The 26557-nt window shown below is 44.4% G+C and overlaps 1 protein-coding gene across 1 annotated transcript in view; it reads left to right on the forward strand.

Annotated features, from left to right (window-relative positions):
• Positions 1–26557, forward strand: part of PTPN13 (protein tyrosine phosphatase non-receptor type 13) — a 172869-nt gene that overhangs the window by 145257 nt on the left and 1055 nt on the right. Inside the window, exons 28-45 of the mRNA XM_063136332.1 lie at positions 1124–1338; positions 1439–1537; positions 2312–2676; positions 3802–3976; positions 5445–5603; positions 6863–7034; positions 7392–7602; positions 8165–8235; positions 8979–9040; positions 12117–12243; positions 14017–14148; positions 14833–14912; positions 15526–15581; positions 17037–17140; positions 19146–19294; positions 21653–21743; positions 23241–23578; positions 25874–26089. Of these exons, the coding sequence (XP_062992402.1) occupies positions 1124–1338; positions 1439–1537; positions 2312–2676; positions 3802–3976; positions 5445–5603; positions 6863–7034; positions 7392–7602; positions 8165–8235; positions 8979–9040; positions 12117–12243; positions 14017–14148; positions 14833–14912; positions 15526–15581; positions 17037–17140; positions 19146–19294; positions 21653–21743; positions 23241–23578; positions 25874–26089 (2822 nt within the window). The remainder of the gene's footprint in view (positions 1–1123; positions 1339–1438; positions 1538–2311; positions 2677–3801; positions 3977–5444; positions 5604–6862; positions 7035–7391; positions 7603–8164; positions 8236–8978; positions 9041–12116; positions 12244–14016; positions 14149–14832; positions 14913–15525; positions 15582–17036; positions 17141–19145; positions 19295–21652; positions 21744–23240; positions 23579–25873; positions 26090–26557) is intronic.

Here is a 26557-nt window from a genome sequence, read left to right on the forward strand (position 1 = left end):
CTTCCACACGTTTCAATGATATCGCCAGTAGATGGTGATGGTTTATAGTTCCTTTTCCATTTATTACTGCATTTTTGGGGTTTTATAAAATGGTGGGTTCCCACTTCAAAACAGCGGGAGGGGCATTAGATGTTGATGGTGTCATGAAAAGGACCCACAATCGTCACGACGGTGCAATCAATCACTCATGTGGAGGCGCTCTGAGTCTACAACTTCTTGCTCTTCGTTCTCTCTCTATTTAATCATGGAAAAAAGGTCCCCTCTCTTTCCAGTTGTCACTACAAATATATGGATTCCTTTTCACTTTCTCATTTGACAGTCTGTACCTCCCATGAGCCAGTTCCTGGGGAGGGGGGGCGGTCTTGGTATGGGGAGCAATCATGCCATCAGTCCCTTTCACATGAAACAAAATAACTCATATTTATTGTTGTGTTTATGCACATCCTGTTTGTTTTAGGTTTATAAAGTGCCCTGTTTGAAGGGCTTAGTGTGGGGCACAAGAATTACATGTGAGTGTCTGTGTTGTGTTGTGTTGTGTTGTGTTGTGTATTGTTAGCATGTGACATCCCTCTGTTCTGTCTCATCTGTGATTTATCCTGTTTTCACTCTTCAAGAAGGACCCAATGGTGCTTGTGTGCTAGCACTACTGATGTTGCACTAGCAGAAGCCCTCAATTGCATTTGGCTAGTGCAATATCTTTCTCAAGAAAACTATCTTGCTGGGAAGTGCTATTGACGTTGCATGAACGTTGGTTTCTGCTAGTGCAACATCAATAGCACTAGCACATGAGCACTATTGGATCCCTCCCATAGGTGCCTGGTTTCCATTATAAAGTTCCCATTCCTTCACATGAGGCTGATTAAAGTCTGTGATGGGGCTATACCCACACTCCTCCATGTTTCGTGGTTTGCCCACTTCTAGAATTCTGACCACTACTCTCAGACGGACTTCTCTCCCCAAGTTTCTTATGAAAGACATTTAAAAAATCCTTTCTTCAGTCCTCTCTGGCAATCTGAGCATCTTTGGCTGCACGTGTATCAATTTTCAGCTTTCTATTTGTTGTGGATGTGCCTTATCCACCTTTATCTGTCTGATAATGAATGTCTTGATGTTTCTTTTGCAGACAACACATTCGAGGTGAAGCTAGTGAAAAACAGTTCAGGCCTGGGCTTCAGTTTCTGTCGGGAAGACAGCGTTTCTCCAGAACAGCCAGGTTCCAGCATAGTCAGGGTTAAAAAGCTCTTTCCTGGGCAGCCTGCTGCAGAAAGTGGGCAGATTGAAGTTGGGGACGTCATCCTGAAAGTGAATGGATCTTCTCTAAAAGGATTGTCCCAGCAGGTTAGCCACACTTCTCCATGTTCCCTTGGTTTAGTAGTAGATGTCTTTAGGCACATCAAATAAGATCTACACCCTTATTTTCAATCTCTTGTTCCTCTAGGAAGTCATCTCAGCTCTCAGAGGAACATCCCCCGAGGTCACCCTTCTCCTCTGCAGGCCACTCCCTGGAATACTTCCAGAAATTGATCCCTCTTTATTGGTAAGAATGATAGCATATCAGATTTGAGGAAAGCAGCTTCTTCTTTTTTGGGAAGCAGTGGCTGCATTCAGACAACACAATAGTCAATGGTGAGTTAATAGTCAACTCCACAGTTGACTCCAGTTGACTCCACAGAAGCTCAGTTAGAATTCTTGCCCCATCTCTGATAGCGGTTTCCATCTGACGTTCTAGTATGTCATTTTAGATCTGCTGGCCCATTGATTGGGGGCACTTTTGGCATCAGTTCAGTTTTTGGGTTTTTTAATTAATTGAGCCTGATTTAATCGACTAGCCTCTGAACCTTTTTCAGCCCAAGGGCTGAATTCAATCTTGAAAATCTTTGGGGCTGCATCCCAGCGGTGGGCAATGCCAAAGGCAAAAGGGAGCAGAACCAAAGGGGAAGGGGAGAAATACCCCAAATACCAGCATATTTTAGCTTACAGCTTTTACTGCTACTTGCTAAGCCTTAGAAGAAGCATATCAACCTTTTAGAATGGGGGGAAACTGCAAAAGCCGGGAAACCAGCAAACAATTGAGCGGCAGGAGACGGGTGTGTGGCCATCTGGGGGAACCCCAAGCAGGCCAGATGTGGCCCACAGGCCTGAGGTTCAACACCCCTGTTCTAAACATTGTTGGTTTAGGTCAAATGTATTCATTTAAAATTCTTTTTAGGGTGCCTTAAGGATGGAACCCTCCTTAACACCCACTCCCTGAAGTTACAGTCAGTGTAATTGCTTGTATCTCTTCCAAACGCCTTTCTTTTTCTTTTTACAGACCCCTATCCACTCCCCTCCTCAAATTTTCCCTGATGTCGGCAAAGGAAACCCTCATCCATCCAGCGGAGAGCAAGATGACAGTTCTGATGAAAATGAAGCTGCGGACAAGAACAAGAAGTGCGTCAAGTCCCCCTCTCGGAGAGACAGCGACAGCGACAGCAGCGGGAGTGGAGGGGAAGAGCTTCTGGCCAATGCGGCCCAAACAGCAAGCCCCAAGTGGAGCTCTGCTCTGTGCCAAACCCCAAACAAATCAGCTACTCAAGCACATAGTCCTTATGAAACACCCTGCAGCCAGGAGGAAACTATTCGTACGATATATGGCTCTTCTCATGAGTCACCTAGGAAACCAAAAATGGAGGACAGGCATGTTTTGTAGGCCTATTTTATGGCTTATTTGTTTTTAATTTGATTAATTGTGTGACTCTGAGTCCTACTAGACTTGATCCGGGGCACCCATGCTTGTTAGGTATAGATCTTCCCATTCATGTATTAAGCAGGGAGTGAAGGGCCTTAGTTTTTGCAGTAGGAGCGTTGCCTTAGATACTTTTCTCCTGCAAAGCCCCGACACTTGAAGTGTGCTAAATGAAAAGTGCCTGGGCTGATGAGCTCCCTTCATCCACACACCCCTTTTGATGGGAAAAATCACGCCCAGGAAGGGCTGGCCCTACCATTAGGCATAGTGGGGAGGCCTCAGGCAGCAGATTTTGCATATCATAGAATCATAGAATAGTAGAGTTGGAAGGGGCCTACAAGGCCATCGAGTCCCCCTGCTCAATGCAGGAATCCGCCCTAAAGCATCCCTGGCAGATGGTTGTCCAGCTGCCTCTTGAATGCCGCTAGTGTGGGAGAGCCCACAACCTCCCTAGGTAACTGGTTCCATTGTCGTACTGCTCTAACAGTCAGGAAGTTTTTCCTGATGTCCAGTCGGAATCTGACTTCCTGTAACTTCAGCCCATTATTCTGTGTCCTGCACTCTGGGATGATCGAGAAGAGATCCTGGCCCTCCTCTGTGTGACAACCTTTTAAGTGTTTGAAGAGTGCTATCATGTCTCCCCTCAATCTTCTCTTCTCCAGGCTAAACATGCCCAGTTGTTTCAGTCTCTCCTCATAGGGCTTTGTTTCCAGACCCCTGATCATCCTGGTTGCCCTCCTCTGAACACGCTCCAGGGGAGGGGGATTGTTAGTTACTTAATTTGTTATGATTGTATTTTTACTGTCAAGGACAGGGATTCTCTGCCTCGTGGGCCACAATAACTTATTCAGACGCATGCCTTAACAAACATGGCTACCTGCACCACCTCAAGTTTGTCCCTGAGACTGATCTATGGTGAACTGCCCTGCAGGTCCCATTTCAGAACTGAGAAGTGGGTTGAAAAAGAAGTTAAATAAATCTCACACAATTGCAGCTGCAGCTTGCGTCAATAAAAACCCAGCCCTCTCCCAATGACCTTGGCGCCAACCGAATTGTTCTGCCTTCTTATCCTGTAGTACCCCTTCGTCTGATCTGCTGATTGATTTGGCTCCAATACCAAGCTGTAGAACCGTCACACCTGGATCAACAAATGAGAAATACAGCTGTTCTGCCTCTGAGCTCACGGCACCGCAGGGAGGCCTGGTATCGCTTTTCAGCCCGCTTGAAAAACATGTTGATGAATATGAACCAGTAATTTCCCACTTTTCTTCTCAATCATAGTGTGCATGTGTGTGTGTGTGTGTGTGTGTGTAGCATGGCAAACTCAGTAAAACACAGACATTGCATAGTTGCCTATGGTGGGCTGTTGTGCTAATTTGCACATTTCGTGGAATATGGTGGTTAAGTTCTTCCGGACTGCACCACTTCGTAGGAACACGGGGCGCTGCCTTATATTGATTCAGACCATGGATCCATCTAGATGGGCTACACTGAACGGTGGCAGCTTTCCAGGATTTGGGGCAGGGGTGTTTCCCAGCCCTGCATGTGAATGCTAGAGATTGAATCTGGTATGAAAAGCATGTACTTTGCAGCTGTTTGGAGGTCTGGCAGGAGTGTGATTCTGCTGGGAAGCAAGGTGGTTATGGTGGTGGACTAGGTCTGGGGAGACCCAGGTTCAAATCCCCATCCAACCATGGAGTTCACTGCATTACCTTGTGCCAGTCATCTTCTCTCAGCCAAACCTACTTCACAAGGTTGTTGTGAAAATAAATTTGGGGGGAGGGGACTTGCGTGGAGAGTCCTGTACACTTCTTTCAGGAAGGCAGCATATAAATGTAATAAACAAAAGAAAAACAACAGTTCCGCAAGAGAACTGCCAGCGTGTCACAAGTAATAAATTAAACAATGGGAGTCTGCTGTGCGCCCATAGTACCAGCCCACAAAGGACGCTGCCCGTTGAATCTCTGCATGATTTACTGCTCTGGCCTTGTCTCTTTCCTCTCAACTTCTTCGGGAATGGGTAATCGCATGGGATTTCTGCATCAGATGTGTTTGATCACTCTTAATGCAGCCATAAGAGCAACTCAACTCTAGTGGCAGGCAATTGTCACGATCTTGAGCATGGTAAAAGCAAACCTTTCTGAGTACAAGTGTAGTGTGCTTTTAGTTTTAATTAAGAAGAAGAATGTTATCTCATCTATAAGAAATTTGGGAAACAGTGTTTTAAGCAAATCCAAGAGATGTTTTCCACTTTGGGGTTCTTAGCAGCTTCTGGGGTTAGATACATGAGGTTATAGGGTTAAACCTGCCCCACCCCCCACCCCTCTACTCTGACCAAATTCAGAAGCCTCTGCTGCTGTTTTTAAGTAAAGTGAAAATATCTGGTGGAAACATCAAGTGATCCAATCAGAAAGCTTCATCATCTTGTCTTCTTTGGCCCTAATTTTCACAAATAAACTGGAGAAGGCCCTGATTTCCATATCTGCTTACAAGTAGATTCCTAATTAATGCAGATGCTGACTCGGAGTTGTTTTGGTAATCAACATATAAACCCCATGAGAACCATCTGTGGCAGACATGTGCTAAACTATCTGCTGTTTCATCTTGTCTTGAACTATATTTGCATATAGATACACACACACACACACACACACACAGTGGAATTGTGTTTCGCTAGTTGCCAATCTGGTGTGTTCTGAAATGACCATTTCCCTTACAGGAGGTGGAACTCCATGTTGTCCTAACTAAATCGGAAAAGGGTAGCCTTGGTTTCACGGTGACCAAAGGTAATGACAACATTGGCTGTTACATCCATGATGTCATTCAAGATCCTGCCAAAAGTGACGGGAGATTACGTCCTGGAGATCGCCTAATCAAGGTGAGGCAGAATTCGAAACTGCAACCTTTCTAATGTTGCAAAACCATCTTTATTATGTTACAAAACCCGTGCAGGGAGAAAGGGATTCAGAGGAAACTGGGTAGTGATGATGCTGGATCTAACTACAGCATAGGATACTATACTATACCCCTGCTGCCTAAATAATATGCCTGTTAAAGGCATGACCCTTAACAGCTGCAATATCCCAGCATTTTGGAGCTTGAGTGAATTATGCATAGAATTATGGATGGTAGATAAGGAGACGTTTTCTCCTCTTTCTTAATACTAAAACCCAGGCTCATCCCATGAAAGTGATTGGTGGGAGATTCAGGACAGATAAAGGAAATACTTCTTCACCCAGCGCATCGTTAAAAACTATGGAATTTGCTACCACAAGATTGCCACCAATTGGATGGCTTTGAAAGCAGATTGGACAAATTCATGGATGAGAAAGCTATCCCTGGCTACTAGTCCTGATGGCTACTACCTCCAGTATTAAAGGCAGTATGCCTATAAGGATACCAATTACTGGAGAACATGGGCGGGAGGGTGCTATTTCACTTGTGGGTCCCTGGTCGTCAGATGGTGTGAGAAGAATGCTAGATTAGAGGGACCCCTGATCTGATCTAGCAGGGCTCTTCTTGTGTTCTTAACTACCAAACAATTGGTGGTTGAGGGAAAGGGGTGTGGCCATCAGGGGAAACCCTGAGGTCTGGATTTCCAACTGCAGCAGGGCCAGCTTTCCGGCTCCATGAGGGCTGTATTTGGCGTATGGGAGGTGGACGACGTCGTGAATAGGACCTGCGAAAATCCGCGAGTGCTCAGTAACGAGCATGCAATAAAACACTCGTCTGATGACGCTGATAGTGTTATATCCTGATTTTTATTCCACATTCATAATGATTTCACACAAGGTGTAGATCTGGCCACTGTCTGTAGTTCTGTCTTATATCCAATGGTCTCGGTTCCTGCAAGGAGCAGGGGGTTGGACTCAATGGCCTTATAGGCCCCTTCCAACTCTACTATTCTATGGTAGCTGTGGGAGCAGGAGCCCCACCTCTGTCCAGCAGGGATCCTCATGCAAACTACTACTTCCGCCCACCCTATCCCACTGTCATAATGACAGGCATTTTGTTAGTCAATAACAGTGGCAAGCAATCATTTTGCTATCTGGAAATGTTGGCTTGTGTCACAACTAAAATCTCTCTCTCTCTCTCTCTGTCTGTCTCTCTCTCTCTCTCTAACATTCACCTTCACAGGTTAATGACACAGATGTCACTAACATGAGCCACACAGATGCGGTCAGTTTCCTCCGAGCTGCCCCAAAGATGGTTAGGCTGGTGCTCGGACGTGTTCTGGAGTTACCCAAGATCCCTATGATGCCACATTTGCTGCCTGACGTGAACCTAACATGCCACAAAGAAGAGCTCGGTAATCCAAAACGTTGTAGTGTATTCTGTTGCATGGAAGTTCCTTGGGTTGCCCTCTAGTTGCTGTGGAACAGGGGTGGGAAACACACAGGCTTTTACTTTGCAGCCCCCACCAGTGCCTTTGCAAAATAGCCAGTGATTTTTCTTTCAGACAAGCTGCTGCAGCCACACCACCAAATTTCAGCAGTGCAGAATGGAAAGGGGAGGTTCGGTTGTGGCCCATAGTGGGATCTGTTGGGGCAACGTGGCCCCCAGACTACTAGAGGTTGCCCATTTCTGCTGTAGAATCAGTACTCTCCTCGTAAAAGCATAGCCTGAAGGGGCATTTATGTTAGCTATTTCTTTTCCTTTTGTCCAGGCATCTCTCTTGCAGGCGGCCATGACAGCCTTTCTCAAGTGGTGTACATTAGTGACATCAGTCCTAAATCTACTGCAGCCATGGAGGGGACTCTCCGTACATTGGACATCATCCATTACATTAATGGGATCAGCACTCAGGGAATGACTTTGAAAGAAGCCAGGAGGGCGCTGGAGATGTCACTTCCAACTGTGATACTGAAAGGAACCAGGTACTTCCTGGGAACAGCTACAACCGATAAGTCTTTAATGTATTTATTTCTGCCTTTCTTCCGTGATGGCAGAAACTCAGTCTCCGATCCCAACACTGATGAGAGCCAGATCTACTTAATTTCAGTATTGTTGGTGCTTTCTCTGCTTTTAATCCATGCCAATCCAGCACTGGAAATCTGAGTTTCCTTCTGCACTAAACCGCCCAGAGAGCTCCAGCTATTGGGCGGTATAGAAATGTAATAAATAAATAAATAAATAAATAAATAAATCATGAATGATTGAATTAGTACCTTTTTTTGGTAGCTAACGAGGTGAATGCATTTATTATTATTAATTTTATTAATATTTATTTATATAGCGCCATCAATTTTCATGGTGCTGTACAGAACATTTAAGGGGGATCTGGACAGATTTCAGGCCATCAGGGGAAATCTTTTTAGAATGCTATGGATATGGATACTTACTAACAATGTATCTGATGATAGGTGTGTATATGTGTGAAATAAAATACATTTCAAGTAATTTGCACACGTTTGAATATGGTGCTTTTTCTTATTTCAGGGACGGCCATCCAGTGTTTCCGAAAACTAAAAGCCAAGATAGCTTCAGTCTGAGCTCAATCAAACATAATGGTAAGGGTATAATTTTTTAAGGGTTGATTCTGATAGCTGTCTGTTAATCCCATTTTTCTTTGATTCTAAGACACACTTTTTTTCCCATATAAACATCTCTAAAAACGGGGTGCGTCTTAGAATCGTGGGTGCGTTTATTATTTCTTAGAATCAAAGCTTTTTTTCTGTTGGTGGTACTGAAATTAGTGTGCGTCTTTCAATCGATGGCGTCTTACAATCGAAGAAATACGGTACTTCAGAAATCATGACTAACTATCCCTGCACTATGGATGATTTCTCGAAAGTATGTCCAAGTGAGTTTACATGGGACCTTAGGAAGCTGCCTTATGCTGAGTCAGATAATTGGTCCATCCAGCCCAGTATTGTTAACGCTGGCTGGCAGTAATGGCTCTCCACAGATCCAGGCAGGAGTTTCTCTAGTCTTACCTGGAGGAGTTGGGGATTGAACCTGGCACTTTCCACATGCAAAACATGGGCCATACCACTGAACCATAGCCCTTCCACTAAGAGGACTTACTTCCTAATAAGTAAAGATAACACTGAAAGCCTGCTGGCCTTGGGCCCAGATAAAAGTGTAGGGAGCTCTAATGTTCCAAAGACTTGACAGTGAGCTGGTGAATGAAGAAAGGGATGTCACTTTGTGTCCCAAGATGGTTAAATTTGTTGTCTTGGGGAATCCAAAATCATAGAAGTAATTTGTAGACAAATAACAAATCCTATCCTCCTCTCCCTCGTTATTTTAGGCCATCTTCATGGAGAACCTTATGGCAAAGCAGAATTAGGGCCTGATGCATGTGTGCCCAAGGTAAGTAAGCAGAAACCGTCGAGCTACATCCACAGCTACAGCAGGAGGCATGGTGCCACAATGAGATGGTTAAAGGGCAACAATTTGGCGTAGGACAAATTTTACATCAATGGTGCACTTGGGGTTTTACAGTGGTCTTCAGTTTGTCAGCAGCTGGGAGGAGCCTACCTTGGACCTCCAACCTAGCCATGTGGGACCCACTTCCAAGAGCACTCAGGGGATGGAGGCCAGCAATGAAGTGGTAGAGCTCTTGCACCCTCCAGGCCAATAGGAAGAGGCAAAACAGTACACCTGCAGTTTTCAAGGCAGGAGGGGAGGAGGAAGTCCTTTCTCCTCAGAAAACAAAATGGTAGGTCCTGACCCACTTGTAGGTCCTGACCCACCTGTGGAAGATCATGACAAAGTGCGCCTTTAGTGACCCCACAGCCCATTGTATGTAAGCCAGGTGTGGGGCATGATTGTAAGCAAGACGGATGTGCGCCATCAAGTGGTTATCACTCCTGTGTAAATTTACCAGTGTTGACCACAGTGGTATTTTTCAAACTATTTGCATGTGGGAAACTTTGTGGCTGAGTGAACATGAACTGGGATGAGCCGTTTGGCAATCAGAGAAGCAACTATAGAGAAGTGTGCATTGGCATACAGGATATATGGTGCCCATTATACAAATGATACCAAATCTTTGCATCAGCAGCAAGAGACAACTTGTTCCATTTTATTTACTGCTTTTTTAAAAATCTCTTATGCCAAGGGCTTAGGACAAGCTGTTACATATTTATATTTTTAAAACCTAAAGCACAAGTTGAACAGTGAAATTTTAACCCAATAACTCTCAGAACATTAAAATCTCAAGCTTTCCAAAAACATTGAAAGTCAGTGCAAATGAAAAGCTTTGCAGCTAACAACATAAAGGTATGTTTAGGGAGTTGTTGACTAAAGAGTTAATGCAGACTTGTAATTAGCCAATTTCCTGGTCACCTGTGATGAGTTAAAATTATTTCCAGGCTACTAAGAAAACCTGCTAACTGGGAGGGAAGTACTTATTTTGTCCTTTCAGACTGGTGGGAAAAAATATTAGCCATGATATTAGTCTGATATTAGTCTTGTTGGGTAAGATCCAAAGTTTTCCTTTTTCCTGAAGCAGGAGTTCCCTCCGACAAAAGGAGTGTTCCTTTGCCAAAGGAGAGGAACCTTTGCATCCAACATGTTAGACTGTTGAAGTAATAAATATTATTAGATATCCAAAATTTAAGCAAACATGAATCCGGTAGTACCATTTATTGTAAGGATGAGGAACAGGTGCTCTTCCAGATGTTGTTGGACTGCCATCAGTCGATAGCCAGCATAGCCAGTGGTGAGGGCTGATGGGAGTATCAGGCCAACATCTGAAGGGCCACATGTTTCCCATGCTTGATTTTATTGGCTCTTTAGATGGTAGATTTGTTGAGTTTTCAAGAATTTAAAAAACCCTCCATGGTGCTTTAAAAATATGCATGTTTGATGTTATCCGAGCAGCCTTGTCTCTCTGTCTTTGACATAACTGCATAGGTTTTCGTTACAAAAGTGAACTTTCGGCTCCTGCGCTCCCCATCTCTTTCCTTCCTTTTCTTTCACTCTCCTCAATTTCTAGTTTAGTGGCAAGACATAGTTTGCTGTTACATCTGAACTGGGCAAACATACTTTGCCTGCCAAACAGTGGTGTTTGATTGGAGAGACTATAGCCATCTTCAGGTGCTTCATTTTAATGTAGCGTGAACATGCCAGGAGGAAGAGCACGCTAGCCCTGCCTCCCTCTCTGTCACCCTTTCTATCACCCACATTAGAAAATCAGGGGCCAAGTCACGGAGAAAGCCTCCACAGATAAGAGTCTCTGGGCATGTCTACACCAGCCCTATATCCCGGGATCATTCCGGGATCGTTCCTGTGCATCCAAATGCCACTCAGGGTATCCTGGGAGCAGGCAGAGACATGATAGCACTCTTCAAATACTTAAAAGGTTGTCAAACAGAGGAGGGCCAGGATCTCTTCTCGATCCTCCCAGAGTGCAGGACATGGAATAACAGGCTCAAGTTAGAGGAGGCCAGATTCCGGCTGGACATCAGGAAAAACTTCCTGACTGTTAGAGCAGTATGACAATGGAACCAGTTACCTAGGGAGGTTGTGGGCTTTCCCACACTAGAGGCCTTCAAGAGGCCTAGCTAGACAACCATCTGTCAGGGATGCTTTAAGGTGGATTTCTTCATTTAGCAGGGGGTTGCACTCGATGGCCTTATAGGCCCCTTCGAACTCTACTATTGTATGATCCCTCCATTTTGTTGTGATAACCCTTAGGTGTAGAAAGGGCCTCTGAAAGTTTACCTTCACATGTAGAGGCCAATAGAAGCGATGATGGAAGGGATGAGTTTAGCACACTTCTCCTGCCCATGTGTTGACCTTTAGCAGAAACCCAAAGGGGGTTTGTGGCTTGCACAAATCATAGTTTGCCTGGTTCGTAGTTAACAGCAAACCATAAGGACAATCATCATCATAAATACTACTACTACTAATACTAATAATATATTTCTTACCCACCTCTCCCTCTGGATCGAGGCGGGGAACAACATTAAATACAATATAATAAATAAAACTGGTTAAAAGAGCATATTAAAAATAATATTTAACAACATTAATAATACTGTATTAAAAATAATACAGTATTAAAATAACAATCGCAACATCTTAAAATTCTTAGGTTTAAAATTCATTTGGGTAGGCCTACCAAACTGTTACTTGCTGCTAAACTGGAAGTCAGGATGGGAATCAAGAGCATTTGACGGTTTATACATAGTCCGACCACTGGTCCATTTGGCTCAGTATTTGCTTTACTGACTGCCAGCAGCTCTCTAGAGGTTCAGAGAAGCTTATTTCCCAGCCCTACCTGGAGAGACCATGGATAAAGCTGAGATCATTTGCATTTAAAGCACATCCTCCACCAGTGAGCTCCGTCCCTTCTTGTATCCTGGGGCCAAAACGGCTTAACCTACTTTGCAAGCCATGCTTAAGAAGAAAACTGATTCAAACTTCTTGATTTTGTTAGATCAATGGTGAAATGAACAACAGCCACCAGCCAAAAGGGCCAGCACATGTCGCCATATCTAAAGCGAGGCCCCCAAGTGATGCTATAAGTCAGGCGTCTGAGTTTTCCAGCTACAATAACAACTCAGGTAAGGGTAACTGAGTGGTGCAAGTCGTCGTTGATATTTGCATTTCTGTACCACCCAATAACTGAAGCTTTCCGGGCGGTTCAGAAAACTGGAAAGACATAAAATGCAACAATATAATAAAACAAAAACTAAAAAACCTGGGAAAATAAAAAGGCACCAAAAACCACAGCATTGGCACCGGCCTCTCTGGGAATGGCATTCCATATCCAAGGTGCTACCCCTCTCCTTACGGACATTGATTTATATAATGCCTATATATGTCTATGATGCTTCAGAAAATAGGTGCCTTCCTCAAGGAGCTTGCAGCGTAGATCCCTATATTATGAGAGCAGAGGAAGTGGGAGGGAGCATGGAGAAAGAGAGGCCATGGTGATTGGATGCTGAGAAAATGCAGCTTCAAGCTCAGTTATCAAAATAGGTTCAACTCAGGTAGCCTGATCCTGTGCCTTTAACAGAGGTGTGATACGCAGAAATCAGCTGGTGAAACTTTCCATCCTTCCATGGAAGTAATCATGATCACCTGCTAATTGCTAGAGATCAAGTTGCTTTTGAAGGGACAGCTGCAGGGGCTCCATCAAACTTCGGCAGCCTAAATATCACACACATCCCCATTTCCATCCTACCATGGCTGCATTTGGATATAACACTAAACCATGGTTTATTATGTTGGGAATGAGCATAGCTTTCCCCTGGGCTTGCGCTCCTCTCTCCTCTGGCACAGCTGGAAGGAGGCGATCAGAAGTTTCTGCTTCAGATTAACCCGCAGTTCAGTGTGTTGTCCGAACCCTAAACTGTGGTTAATCTTAACTATGGTTAGTTGTGGGTGGGGAAACAGTTTCATAAATTGGTTTGAAATTCTGACAATACAGTAAACTGCAATAATAATTTAAAAAATGTAACTGAAAGCTCCAAACTCTTCCTCGGAGCCACAGCAGAGGGAGAGGAGGAAGCACAAAATCCCAAGGAAGCGCACAACCGTTTATTATGCTTGCAAAAATGAATAACCACTCATTGTTAGATCCAAACCTGCTCAATGAGTTGTATCCAATGTTAGTCCAAGTGCGAAAGCAAGGAAAACCCCGTAGGGGAGTAAAAAATAGCCAAAGGCAAGGGTGGAACCAAGTAGTCTTCTACAATAATATTATTAGTAAAAGTTTTATTAAAGTGCCAGGTGCCTACGCGTTTCGAACGCTGTTGCGTTCTTCCTTCCTGAGGAAGAACGCAACCGCGTTCGAAACGCGTAGGCACCTGGCACTTTAATAAAACTTTTACTAATAATATTATTGTAGAAGACTACTTGGTTCCACCCTTGCCTTTGGCTATTTTTTACTCCAATGTTAGTCCTACTTAAAGGAAACACGTTGAAAAGAACATAAGTCATGACTAATCTAAATTCCATTCATTTCAATGACCAGACTCTGAGTAGGACTAATAAATAAATAAATAAAACCTGTTCGGTGAATTTTAGCTTATATGAGTGCAAACTTAAGCATCCTTTCTCAAGAGCAAGATCCATTTACTTCTGAGTAAACATGCACAGTCATGCTTTCATTTGTTTCCTGTGAAGGTGGAAGAGTGAATGTGTGTGTATTTTTTCAAAATATTACCTAGCATTAAAAACAAAGAAAAAGTAATCTAAAATAGTATTAAATTTTAAGATGAGCATGTAGGATGGGTGGAAACTCCATTGAAACGCAATTGTGTTTGAGTATGCTTTGTATTTTCTTTTCGCCAGCAATAATAGTATTGTGTACTTATTTTATTTTAAAGCAGAAATACAAGACGACGATTCTTATGATGAGGATGATCACAACGAAGTCATTCAGTACCTTTTAGATGTTGTAGATGAAGAAGCCCAGAATCTGCTGAACCGTAGTAATGCCACATCTGGGAACCATCTGCCAGGTACAGTCAAGTTAAACCACCAGAAAATCCTACATGCAGCCAAGACACAACTATAAAGGACTAATAGGGGATGATTCAGAATTGACTTAGTTCTGTAAGATGAATTTTTACGAGGTAAACATTATGTGTGATGCAGATCCCTTCTTAATTCTGATATTCATTAACTTCACAGAAAACTTTTGTTCCTAAAATTGCTGACAAGTGAAAACAGCATTGTTTAAAGTAATACGTTTGCAAATTCCCTGACCTGAATCAGTTGCAAAACTCTCTTTACCCTTGTTTCAACTTGTATAGCTACAGATTCAAAACTGGAGGCTATCTTTAAGAATATCTTGGAAACAGGGCAGTCTGGTGTTTGTGTGAATCTTACAAAACTGTCATTTTTCATTGAGAGAAGGGACTTTTCTGTAGTGGCACCTAAATTGTGAAATGTCCTTTCTGGGGAGTTCCAGCTAGTTCCCTTCTATTTTTTAAGTGAGCCTTTAAGTATCTTTTATTTCTACTGGCTTTTGAGTTGCAATGGTTGTTGGATATTCAATAGCTGGAGTCCATCACACCCACCGTCATGGGTTTGTTAGGGTCTCCTATTGACAACTATTTTACATTTCATGTGTGAATTAAAGCCAGTCAGCCCTCCTGGGCTTGGTGTTGGTGCATTCCTTCATTGAGTTTTTCTTCCTGTAGAAGCAAATGGGAAACTTTCCGAAGAGAAATCAGAAGACACCGACTGTGATGGGTCATCATTGCCTGAAGATTTTCCAGAGGTAAAATAGATGTGGAGGTGATCATGGCATTGTTATTATTTTAAAGAGATTAGTTTCAAATTTCTCAAATGCTCTAACTTTTCACTACTTTTAAACCTTCTGTGATGTTTCATTCGTGGTTTGTTGAGTTTATTTGGAATGCCCATGTTTTATGATGCTGGTTTTAACTGAATTGCTAGTCACATTAACCAGATGCTGTCCTGTTCTTTGAAAGCTCTGTATTCCCTCTCTGTCTGGGTTTTGCGGTTTTTTAAAGGGAAGAATGGTGTGGTCATCCACCTCCAACAAGGTTATCCTCTCCTGACACCTCACTTTCTCCTGGCGGGAAAGTGTCCTGTAGGATTGTCATACGAAGACAATAATTATGTAAGGGTAGATATTCATTGATCACTATAAACAAGGCCTAAATACCCTCACTTGTATAAATAGGTCCTGGATCCAGCATTGCTAATGCTCCATTTGTTGAGATGCTTCTCTTTCATGAAAAATAACCTATTATGGAAAAGTAAGGGGTTTTGTTTTTACATGAAAGATCCCCCCACCCTCCTCCGCTGGTAAGTTGTATAATTCATTGGACTATTCATTCAACCATTTAACTTGTTTTTCCCCTTAGCCACCCCACATAAATGGCTGCGAAGAGCATTGTAATGACAAGAGGATTTCGGAAAGGTGAGATCTTTTCACAGAAATGTACATAGCACTCAATGGTCATGCAGTGACCCTAAGCAGGCGAAGAATCATGGAGGCATTGGGCCCAAGACTGAGTATAGGACAACTATAGCTGTGAGATAAGACAGAGAGCCCAACAGAAGGGAGCTACCTGGAGCATCTATAACAAGGATGTACAACCATTTCAGCCCTCAGGGCTGCCTGTGATACTGTCTCAGGGTTGGGGGTCGCTCACACTCACACACATCCTAGTAATTTCCCTTTCCCCATTGATAGCAGCAGCAGGAAAAGAGCAATCTGTATTACGATCATTGGGGATGGAGGTGAAGAGAAGGGTCTCCTGTCCCTTCCCCAACAATCCTTTATGCTTTAAGGTAGATTCCTGCATTGAGCAGGGGGTTGGACTCGATGGCCTTGTAGGCCCCTTCCAACGCTACTATTCTATGATCCTCATATAGTTCATTCCCCTCGATGAAAAAAAGTATTTTTATTGCTGGTAGCAATGGTACAATCAATGGAAATTAGGGGTGGGGAGGGTGATTTGGCAGCGGGGTCAGTGCAACCGGGGGCCACAGTGAAGAACTTGGAATACTGCAGGTTCTACAACTTTGATCTATAGGAATTGGGAGTGGGAAACTATACCGTCTTGAATGAATGTAACACATCTATGTGAAGCTGTATGGTGGCAGATTGCTAAGTACAATAAACTTGACTTGGAAGCCTTGGAAGTGTATGCCTTCTTGGGTCACAGCAAATCGAAGGCCCTTTCAGAAACAATTCTGAAAAAACACAAGATCTCCAGTATGTGCAACAGTGGGTGGGTTCATATGATTGGGGAGGGAAAACGAGCCACTGTGGCTTAGTCCCCGTCCTCCCGCCATGTGCCAGTCACAAGCCACCTAATTAATTAACCTCTTTGGATGCAGTTTGTTGTGGCATCTGCACCCAGCGAGGTTGGGTGGCAGGTTTACAAACCAGTCCGCAACCCTAGAACAACCCTTGGGTTCTGGGGTGGTTTGCAAATCACCCCTGCCACCCACCTTCACTGGGTTCAGATGTCACAACAACCCACAAGGGTGATTATGGAAATCGATTGGGCTAGCACAGGGCAGGAAAACAAGCCATAGTGGCTTACCATGCCCAATGGTGCAAACCCGCACCTTAGCTGCCAAGATATGCAGGGCCTAATTTTACCCGTGTTTACTGCTTTCTTCCAACTTATTTCAAGACTCAGCCTTCCATCCTCCCGAAGTCGGTAAAATGAGTACCCATTTAGCTGGGGGAAAGGTAATAATGGCCGGGGAAGGCAACGGCAAACCACCCCGCTATAAGGCCTGCCAAGAAAACGTCAGTGAAAGCTAGCGTCCCTCCAAGAGTCAGTAATAACTCAGTGCTTGCACGAGAGGTTCCTTTCCTTTTCCTGGGGTGTTTTAAGGAAACGTTTGTCTCTTTCAGGTTACTTCAGCGACCTTTGATGGGTCAGGGAGATGAGGATGAGATTACGTGGGGAAGTGACGAGTTGCCAATTGAATCACTAAACCAGCAGCAGTCTGTTAAAGGTAAACAGCCAGTGGGATTTTCTGTTTCCCACATTTTGACATATTCCAGTGACCAAATCAGCCAGCCCTGGATACAGTTATGCACATAGGAGCAGGCTGGATTTCCAATGGCAAGAATCGGTGCAGGGTCCTCGGGAGCAGGGCCGACTCAAGTCACTTTGCTGCCTGAGGCAAAGGAGAAGCCTCTCCTTTGCAAGTCCTGCTGATCAGACTGGCAACTAAATCTTATTTTGACACTAAATGATGTCTTTCTAAGGGCAGCAGACTATCTTAGGGAGTCCATGGCAGGCTACATGGCCTACACAGCTCGTCTTCCGAAAACTTGCCACCACTCCCCATTTCCCCAGCATCTGCCACCTGAGGCAACCTTCTCACTCTACCTAACGGTAGGGCCAGCCCTGGGCAGGGGTAAATTTAGCATCCGCTCCATTTGTGCCTGTTGCATCCTGCCATAAAAGTAAATGATTGCTACATAGAAAGCTGCCTTAAACCAGGTCAGACATTCTTTAACTCAGTATTGTCTACTCTGGCAGTAGACTTCCCAGGTTCTCAGGAAGAGGCTTCCCCCATCATCTGCTCCTGGAACCTTTTAACCTGAGATGCTATGACCTCCTCGCTGCAAAGCATGTGCTCACGATTTGTTCTGAAGTGGATGCTCAGGGCCAACACATCACTTGACTTGCACTCCAGTTGTAGAGCCACCAGGTTTATTGATGAAGAATGAGGATGGGCGATTAGTATGTCAACTAACTCCTCTTGATTTCCTTTGGGCGCTACTGTTTTTTGCTGGGCTAGGGCTCAAAAAGTTGCCAAGCAATGTCTAGGCACCAGTACTCAAGACTACAGCTTACTATCCAATCTGCTGCTTTTACTAAAGACCATGACTTTGGCTAGTATAAAAGAACATAAGAAGAGCCATGCCAGATCAGACCACAGGCTTATCTAGTCCAGCACTCTGTTCCACGGTGGCTAATGAGATGCCAATGGGAATCCCACAAGCAGGACATGAGTTCAATTACGCCCTCAGCAACTGGCATACAGAAGTAAATTGTTCCTGACACTGGAGGTTACATGCAGCCATCATGACTAGTAGCCATTGATAGCCTTCTCCTCCAGGGATTTGTCTAAGCCCCTTTTAAACCCATCCAAGTTAGTCCATCACTACATCTTGTGGTACCGAATTCCATTGTTTTAACTATGCATTGCGTCAGTCCTTCTTTCTGTCTGTCCTGCATCTCCCACCATTCAGCTTCTTTGGATGACCCCAGCTTCTCGCCTTACTAGACAGGGAGAAAAACAGTTGCGCTGTACAAGTTGTGCTAAGAAACTAACCATACAGTCAGTTTATTAAATTGGTTTTTATTAAATTTGAACCGACGTTTGCAAAAACTTGAGAAAAGCACTGTTGGTAGAAAGCATGGAACATTGAGCATGGAGGGATAATAAAGGATGAAAATTTGTTTAGCGCATGGGTTATTTCTGGGAGACCTTTATAAAAGCTATAATCATACTATTTATTTATTTATTTAAAATATTTATATCCCGCCCTATATCACTAAGATCTCAGGGCGGCGTACAGATAAAAACATACAGTGCTTATAAAACAATAAATATACACAGTTAAAAACAAATTAAACCATAATCCAAGTTAAAACAATATATAATTTAAAAGCAATAGATGCAGTTAACACAATGTGCCAGTGAGTTTAACCATCAAAGGCTTTGTTAAAGAGCCATGTTTTTACTTGGCGTCGAAATGCAATCGATGTTGGTGCCAATCGGGCCTCCAAGGGGAGGGCATTCCACAGTCGGGGTGCCACCACAGAGAAAGCCTACTATATTCTAATCAGCTGCTGACAACCTAGAAACAGCCTGTGCTGCCATGGCACAGCTACAGAAATATAGCCATGGCTATATTTCATGGCATGGCCCAGCAGTGTGGGCCGCCCTCTTTATGTGCACTTTTTATAGATGACAGTAAATCCACCTCCTTCCTGTGTGCCAGGTTGCTCTTTAGTCACCAGTGAGGATCTTGCTGCCCTTCCGGTGGTCCAGGTGCTCCCTTCAGGCAAATACACGGGGGCCAAATTAAAGTCAACTGTCCGGATGCTACGAGGCCTGTTGGAACAAGGAGTCCCTTGTAAGGAGATTGAGGTGAGTGAACATTTGCTTTGGCTGCCTACAGATTCGCCTACAAGCAGGAGCAGGTTGGCTTTTTCCTACCGCCTCTTTTGAATGGCAAAGAAATGGAGTTTAGCTTTCACCCACCTTTGTTCCTTAGAGGACATGCCGAGAACCTCTGGATTGAACACAGCCGCCTTTGCTCTTTCTTTGCTCTTGTCTGTTCTGTTTTCTCCTCGATTTTCTTACATGTGTCAGAACCTGACTTCCTGAAGCCAAGGCACAAACCCCACTAAAACTTTTTATTGCAGTAATTCCAGTAATTAGCTATAACCTCTTACAGTCCCGATAAAGATCCACAGGTAACAGATGACAAGGGAGTTCCTTGACCGGAATCGGTTCATGAGCATCACAACAAAAGATCCAATCAGCCTTGGGTTCAGCACACGGAATAAACCCAAACAGGTTTATAGTTCCAGTGATACCAGGAAGCTTTCCAGCTTACCAAGTCATTGCTTCTAGCAAAATCTACATCCCATCGCTCTGGTTTAAATATGATGGAGTGGCTGCTAAAGATCACGATCGGACATTTGATCCTGGCGGGGAGACCTAGCTTTCAGACAGCTGCTGCACCTCACTGGATGCCTCTGTACCACCCTCTTTAGTTGACAATGCACCTTAGGACATCACAGACACACACACACACACCTCGTCTCTTGCAGAGTCTTCCCCCTGCTGCTCTGTTCCCATGGAAGACATCCCTGGTAAAGAATCAGAGGGCTCCATCAAGGCCAGGTCTCCCAGCTGTGGAGTTAGATGGGTTGTATCTGTATCCTGAGTCTCAACCTCTCCCGGCCCGTAATCCAATGGAAGTCCTGGTAGAACTGAATTCTCAGGCGCCTGGCTTCCCATGGCTGGGACTTACTTTACAGCTTCCCCCTCTGACTCAGAATTGGTGTCAAAAGCTGTGTCCCCCAACCCTCCGGGCTGGGGCAAGGTCTCACAACATGTTTGTTTGTTCAAACATTTGTTCTGTGTTTTATTTTTGTTTTCAAAAGCAGTTTGGAGAAGGGAGGGGATGTGGCTTCGTGACTGACATGAGATTCATGACATTGTGTTTTTCTCTACCTGCCCCTCAGCTGATTTTTCTGGAGAAAGAAATTGGCCAGGACTTACCGCTAGGTTTCTCCACCCAAATTTTTAACAGCCGTGCTTCCCATTCTGAGGAGAGTTGGGCCATTTTGTTGAAGGAGCACCATTATGTTTTATTATGATTATTTATCATCATTTATTATCACGTATTACTCATTTTTAAATTATTTTATTTTCATTGTTTATTAATAATCTTCATTCATATGAAGTCTCTAACATTTTCTAGCATTTCAGTTATTCCCTGACTATAGTAGCCACAATTAGTGACTTGACCCTTATTTTGTCACCCTCTGATCATTTGTGGTTAACTGCTTGCTTAATAATTTAGGACAGCAAGTTTTTATCCAGTAAAATGTTCAACTAAAGTTTTAGTTGATTAATCTGTGAAGGCAAATTGTAATCAGTGGACCTTAAAGTGAAGTTAACTTTCAAGTTACTAAACAAAAGCGTCTCGCATTCATTCCAACTGCTTCAGAATAGGCACCTATATTGAAGATTTGGTGATATGCAATTTTATTTTAATTTAATTGAAGGTGGTTTAGAGGCAAATGCTCTACTGAAAGCTTTTTAATTAGCTAATAGACTTAGTAAGAATCGCTTGACAAATGCGGCCATTTCTGGGACTGGATACTCTTAGGTTTCTTTCTTTTTCAGTTCATGCACTTTCTAACCCTGGCTCAGATATGTTGGAAAATTTAAAATTATGTGTATTGTTCATCATACTATTAACTAACAGGCCTGCTCCCCACCCCAAATCAAATGTAATCTGTGTGTCTCAATACAGAATCTTCATGACTTAAAGCCTTTGGATCAGTGCATACTAACAGCCCTGCTCCCCACCCCAAATCAAATGTTATCTGTGTGTCTCAATACAGAATCTTCATGACTTAAAGCCCTTGGATCAGTGCACACTAACAGCCCTGCTCCCCACCCCAAATCAAATGTAATCTGTGTGTCTCAATACAGAATCTTCATGACTTAAAGCCCTTGGATCAGTGCATACTAACAGCCCTGCTCCCCACCCCAAATCAAATGTAATCTGTGTGTCTCAATACAGAATCTTCATGACTTAAAGCCCTTGGATCAGTGCATACTAACAGCCCTGCTCCCCACCCCAAATCAAATGTAATCTGTGTGTCTCAATACAGAATCGTCATGACTTAAAGCCTTTGGATCAGTGCATACTAACAGCCCTGCTCCCCACCCCAAATCAAATGTAATCTGTGTGTCTCAATACAGAATCTTCATGACTTAAAGCCTTTGGATCAGTGCTTGGTGGGCCAGACAAAAGAAAACAGGAGGAAGAACAGATATAAGAACATCCTGCCATGTAAGTCCTAGTTTCCAGCAGAACATTGATAATTTAATTTATCTCTTTGTCCTTATGGTCATTTAATTAAGAGGTTTTAAGGACCTTGGCTAAGCAACAGCACAGGGATTCTCTTTGCCTGGAGATAACTGTTTTGAAGGTCAGGAGAGGTGCAATGGAGGTTCCTCAGGGTTGGAGGGATTTGGTGGATGGAAGGTGGCCAGGATGGCTGTTTTTGTGGCATGTTGGCCTTGAACCAATAGCAGGTTTGACCAGATTGTGATCCACGAAGCTGAACCCAGTGCATTAGCCGTGTATAATAGCCCACCCCCGACTCAGAGAACCTGCTGTTTTTGCTTCTGGCTTGGGAAAATTTGGAGAATGAGGGAAGAAAGTTGTCAAGTCCCCTGCCAGCCATGCTGGCTGACTAGTGGACTTGATTTTGCTTGGTGAGTTACAAGGACCGTTCGAACTGTAGGTGTCTCCTGCCTTTTGCAGTGTCAGTCAGCCAAGCATCTAGAAGGGCTGAGGACAAGATGTTTGAGCGGTGAGACGATGAGAGATTGGGCTCTGATGGCCAAATTAGACGTAGCCATGGCTTCCGCATCACATCCAGTTTGGCCCTGTAGCACAAGCCCTGCTTGCCTGGAATTGGGCATTTGGGTGGCATCTGCATTTGCCACCAGAAGAAGCATCAGGCTGCTCTAGACCCAAAGCGGTCTCACTCAAGACACTCTTTAGCAGGACTCCCAAGTAAAACAAGGCATTGTGAACAATTCAGTCTCCATTTTGAGAAAGCAACAATATTGCATAATTGGGCATGGTTGTATGCAAGCAAACTTAAGATGCAAGCCTGTTATACAGCCCCCTAGTCCCATTATTCTGCTGTAACCAGTGTTGTAATGCAGCCAGGATTCTGAGGATTGAAACACCAGGACTGTTTGATGAGAAGGGACAATGATGTCATCTGCCACACACCCCTTAGGCTTCCCTGTTCCCTTTCCAACTAGTTGCTGTCTTCACCGTGTCTGGGGGGCGGGGGAAGGATTTTCCCAGCAATAATATATTGCTGGGAGCTGTCCTTGTTGTAAAGCAAAGTATTTTGGGGTGGCTTGGTCTTGAGTGGGCAGTTAAGACCCACTGGCTGTATGAAAGACCTGGTTTTGGTGCAGGTGAAAACTACAAGAACTGGTGGGTTGATATGGAACAATGCAACGGACTGACTTTTTGGACTTTCCTAAGGGGCATTGGCTATGTTACGATGAATGCCTCCATTACAGGTTGAAATTAAGCCTAAGAACGTGGAACTGTAACAATGGCATATTCTTCCTGTTTTGGCCTGGCTCCACTTACTTCTCCTGCCTCTGTTTTACCTGCGTCAGATTTTAGATTTTAAGCTCCTCTGGGTAGAGACCTACCCTCTTGTACGTTGTAGAGCTCCCTGCACATTGATGCCATAATAATAATCATGATGATGATGATGATGACCACCTGGTTCTTCTGTCTTGGGGATTGCAGATGACACCACAAGAGTGCCTCTGGGGCCTGAAGGGGGCTACATCAATGCCAGCTTTATCCGGATGCCAGTAGGGAGTAAGGAATACATTTATATTGCATGCCAAGGACCCCTCCCTACTACCGTGGCCGACTTCTGGCAAATGGCTTGGGAACAGAACTGTACCATCATAGCCATGATGACCCAGGAAGTAGAAGGAGAAAAAGTCAAGTGTCAGCGGTATTGGCCCGACGCCCTGGGCAAAACCACGATGATCAGTGATAGGCTCCGGCTCTCTCTTGTGAGGCTGCAGCAGCTCAAAGGATTTGTCATTAGAGTCATGGAACTGGAGGATATTCAGGTAAGTGAGCCAGATGTCACACTTCACGGTGTGTCTTCGTGGGAGAGGTGGATTGAGAAGTTAGTTCTGCTCTTCCAGTTTGTTGCTTGTAAGGATCCTAAACGTGTTAGTTTGGCAGCAGAGCTAGCATCAGCAGTTGGTACTGTTGGGCAGTTGTCAATGTCCTGAGCCCTCAGGTGGGCCCATGGCTGAGCCTACCGCCAACCCCAAGTGTTGGCTACAGACACCAAGGTCCAGTGATGCTACTTTATCCAGTGTTTAACCCAGAGGCAGTATGGGTAAACAAAAATGGCAGATGTCAACCACCAAGGTCCAATGTTGGAGCCCAGGCAGTTGTGGTGACATCTGCCATTTTTGTTTACCCATAGTGCCTCTGGGTTCCCCACATAACATTGCTCTGGGGCATCCCAGAGACACTGTGGAAGAATTAAAGTGGTGGATGCCAGCAGCAAATCCTGCCTGCGAGGCCAGCTATGCCATCTGTCGCTGGCAACGTAGAAGAGTGAGGAAGCCCCGAGAGGCTGGATGTGGGTCCGCCAGTGGGCCATGCTGAGAGCCCACTTGCTCCTGTTTGGTGCAGTAGTTGAGTTGTGGTATTTTCCCAGAGCCTGCCTGCGAGGGGCCATGGATTGAAATCCCACCTGTCCTCATGAGTGGCATAGAGGAAGCAGGGGCTTTCACCTTTTGGGAGCCAGTGCAGTGTAGTGAGTGTGGCCTTAGGACCAGGGCAGCCAATAGGTCTCAAGGCATGGTCTGCAGGCACAGGAGACAGCCCCCTTGTTGAAGCTCAGCAGGTCTGGGTCTGGTCAGCACTTGGAGGGGAGACCGCCTGAGAACCGCATGCAGCCACCTTGAGTTCCACAAGGAAGAAAGGTGAGATATAAATGTAATCATTAAATAAGTTGTGAGGATAAAATGAAAGAAAACAGCCCCTGTGGCAGCAAGCTTCTTCGAGGAAAGGCAAGGGCTTAAAAATATAATAACATGTCTAGTCTGACTAGCGCTGGTCAGCTGGATTTCTCCTGGCTCTCACAGGAGAGAGCTTGGCGTCTGTGAAGCATACACCCGCACAAGACAGACAAAATCCTCCTGCCTACAGTTGTCCTGCTGCATTTCCAGAGAGAAGCTGCTTTGGCAGGCAAGAACTGATGTTACCTCATTCTCATGCAATGGGAAATGCATTTCAGTTCCTTTTTGATCAGGATTTTACCCAGTTCGGACTGAATCTGGCTCAGACAAAACCTGCAGCCATACTCTGTACATTTTCACAGTTGCAATGTGATTCACGGACACATACCCAAAATGCGACAGCACGTGTACATTTGAAAAACATTCGTGAAAAATGCATACTTTTGAAAATGGCACGCAGATACACTTTAATCAATGGCAGAAGAATGCGTACATTTCAAAATGTGCCTAATCGATGCTTACATTTGGAAAAATATGCATGGAAATATGCAGAGATTTTCATGCAAATAGAAAAACAAAAGTTTGTAATCTGATACGGATTCGAGACAGAACGAGTTTCAAGACTGAATTCGGAGAACTTTGGGGAGGCCGAGTTTTGCTGATTTGCACGTCCCTGTCGAGAGAGGTGTTGTTTCTCTCAGTTGCTCATGCTTTCAATGAGAGGAGAAATGAGGAAACTTGCTAAGTGATCCACAAAGCTTTATTTCAAGCAACAAACGTTTCTTTAACTTGTATAGAGGCCACCGCTGTGACGTGACCCCCTAGGCAAAACTATGTAAACTAAGCAAGACAATTGTCCGTTCACAATAGCGTCTCAAATGTCCATAACTTCAAAGCGGCTGGTGCAGTGGTAGTTTCTGGCATAATCTCTCCGACTTTCTCACGTCCTCTGTCCGCACTGAGCGTTTTAGCTTCCGGCAGACCCTAGCATCAGTTAACATGTCGAAATGCTCGCCCCCGGAAGCTCCCTCCCTTTCCACTGAGCTTGTAGGATTTGGCCTTGAAGCGATAAGCTCTGGAGGGGGGCTACTCTCAGCTGAGGCCTCTTCCATGAGAGCTTCCTCCCCCACTGGTACAAGCTGGCTGGTGTCTGGCACTGCGTCTTCTAGTTCGGAATCTGATTCTGATTGATTACCTGAAACACCTTCTCCTGACACAGGAGCATTAGGGTTAGACATGACAAGAGGGAGGGAGGGAGGCAAGGCAGCTATAGGCAGGGCAGGCTATGATCTGGGTTTTTTAAAGCCATAGAGGGTCCGGCAAGAGGGCTTGTTTCTGTGCTCAGAAGCCTCAATGCTTACCCTTCCTGTGTTTTTTTAAATCTAGACAGGTGAACTCCGGCGTATTTCCCATTTGAACTTTACTGCCTGGCCAGATCACGACACGCCATCTCAACCGGACGATTTACTTGCTTTTATATCCTACATGAGGCACATCCACAAATCCGGGCCAATCATCACTCACTGCAGTGCAGGCATTGGACGATCAGGGACGCTAATTTGCATAGATGTGGTCTTGGGACTAATCAGCCAAGACCTGGAGGTGAGTAAACCTAGAGAAAACACTCTTCACTTCTCTTTTAAAGATTATTTGAGCTAAGTTACCACTATGCATCCGTATTTATTCTGTTACAAATACGATTGATACAATACCCCAATCTTGGTGCATATATTAATGCATGGATTATCAGAAGCCATAGACTCTTTTAACATTCTCATCACTTTAGCATTGGACTAACAGGTAAGTCTGTTTGCAGTTTAGAAATGAGGGGAAATTAACCACATGCTTTTCCGTATCCAATGCCTTCTGCCTCTGTGCAAGGCCTGCTGCATGTACCTAGTCATATTTGTTTTAGACTTGAGCAAGCTTTCTTTGAGGTCAGAATTCGGCGTTCAGCAGTGGTCCCAGATCTAGGAATCCAGGTGTCCGCTGGGGAGTTGCAGCAAAGAGCGGACAGATGGGAGGAGGGATATTTAACCCTTCCCCATCTGATGATACAATCAGCTCCCC

The sequence above is a fragment of the Elgaria multicarinata genome, chromosome 10, assembly GCF_023053635.1.
Source record: "Elgaria multicarinata webbii isolate HBS135686 ecotype San Diego chromosome 10, rElgMul1.1.pri, whole genome shotgun sequence".
NCBI classification, from domain to species: Eukaryota; Metazoa; Chordata; class Lepidosauria; order Squamata; family Anguidae; genus Elgaria; species Elgaria multicarinata.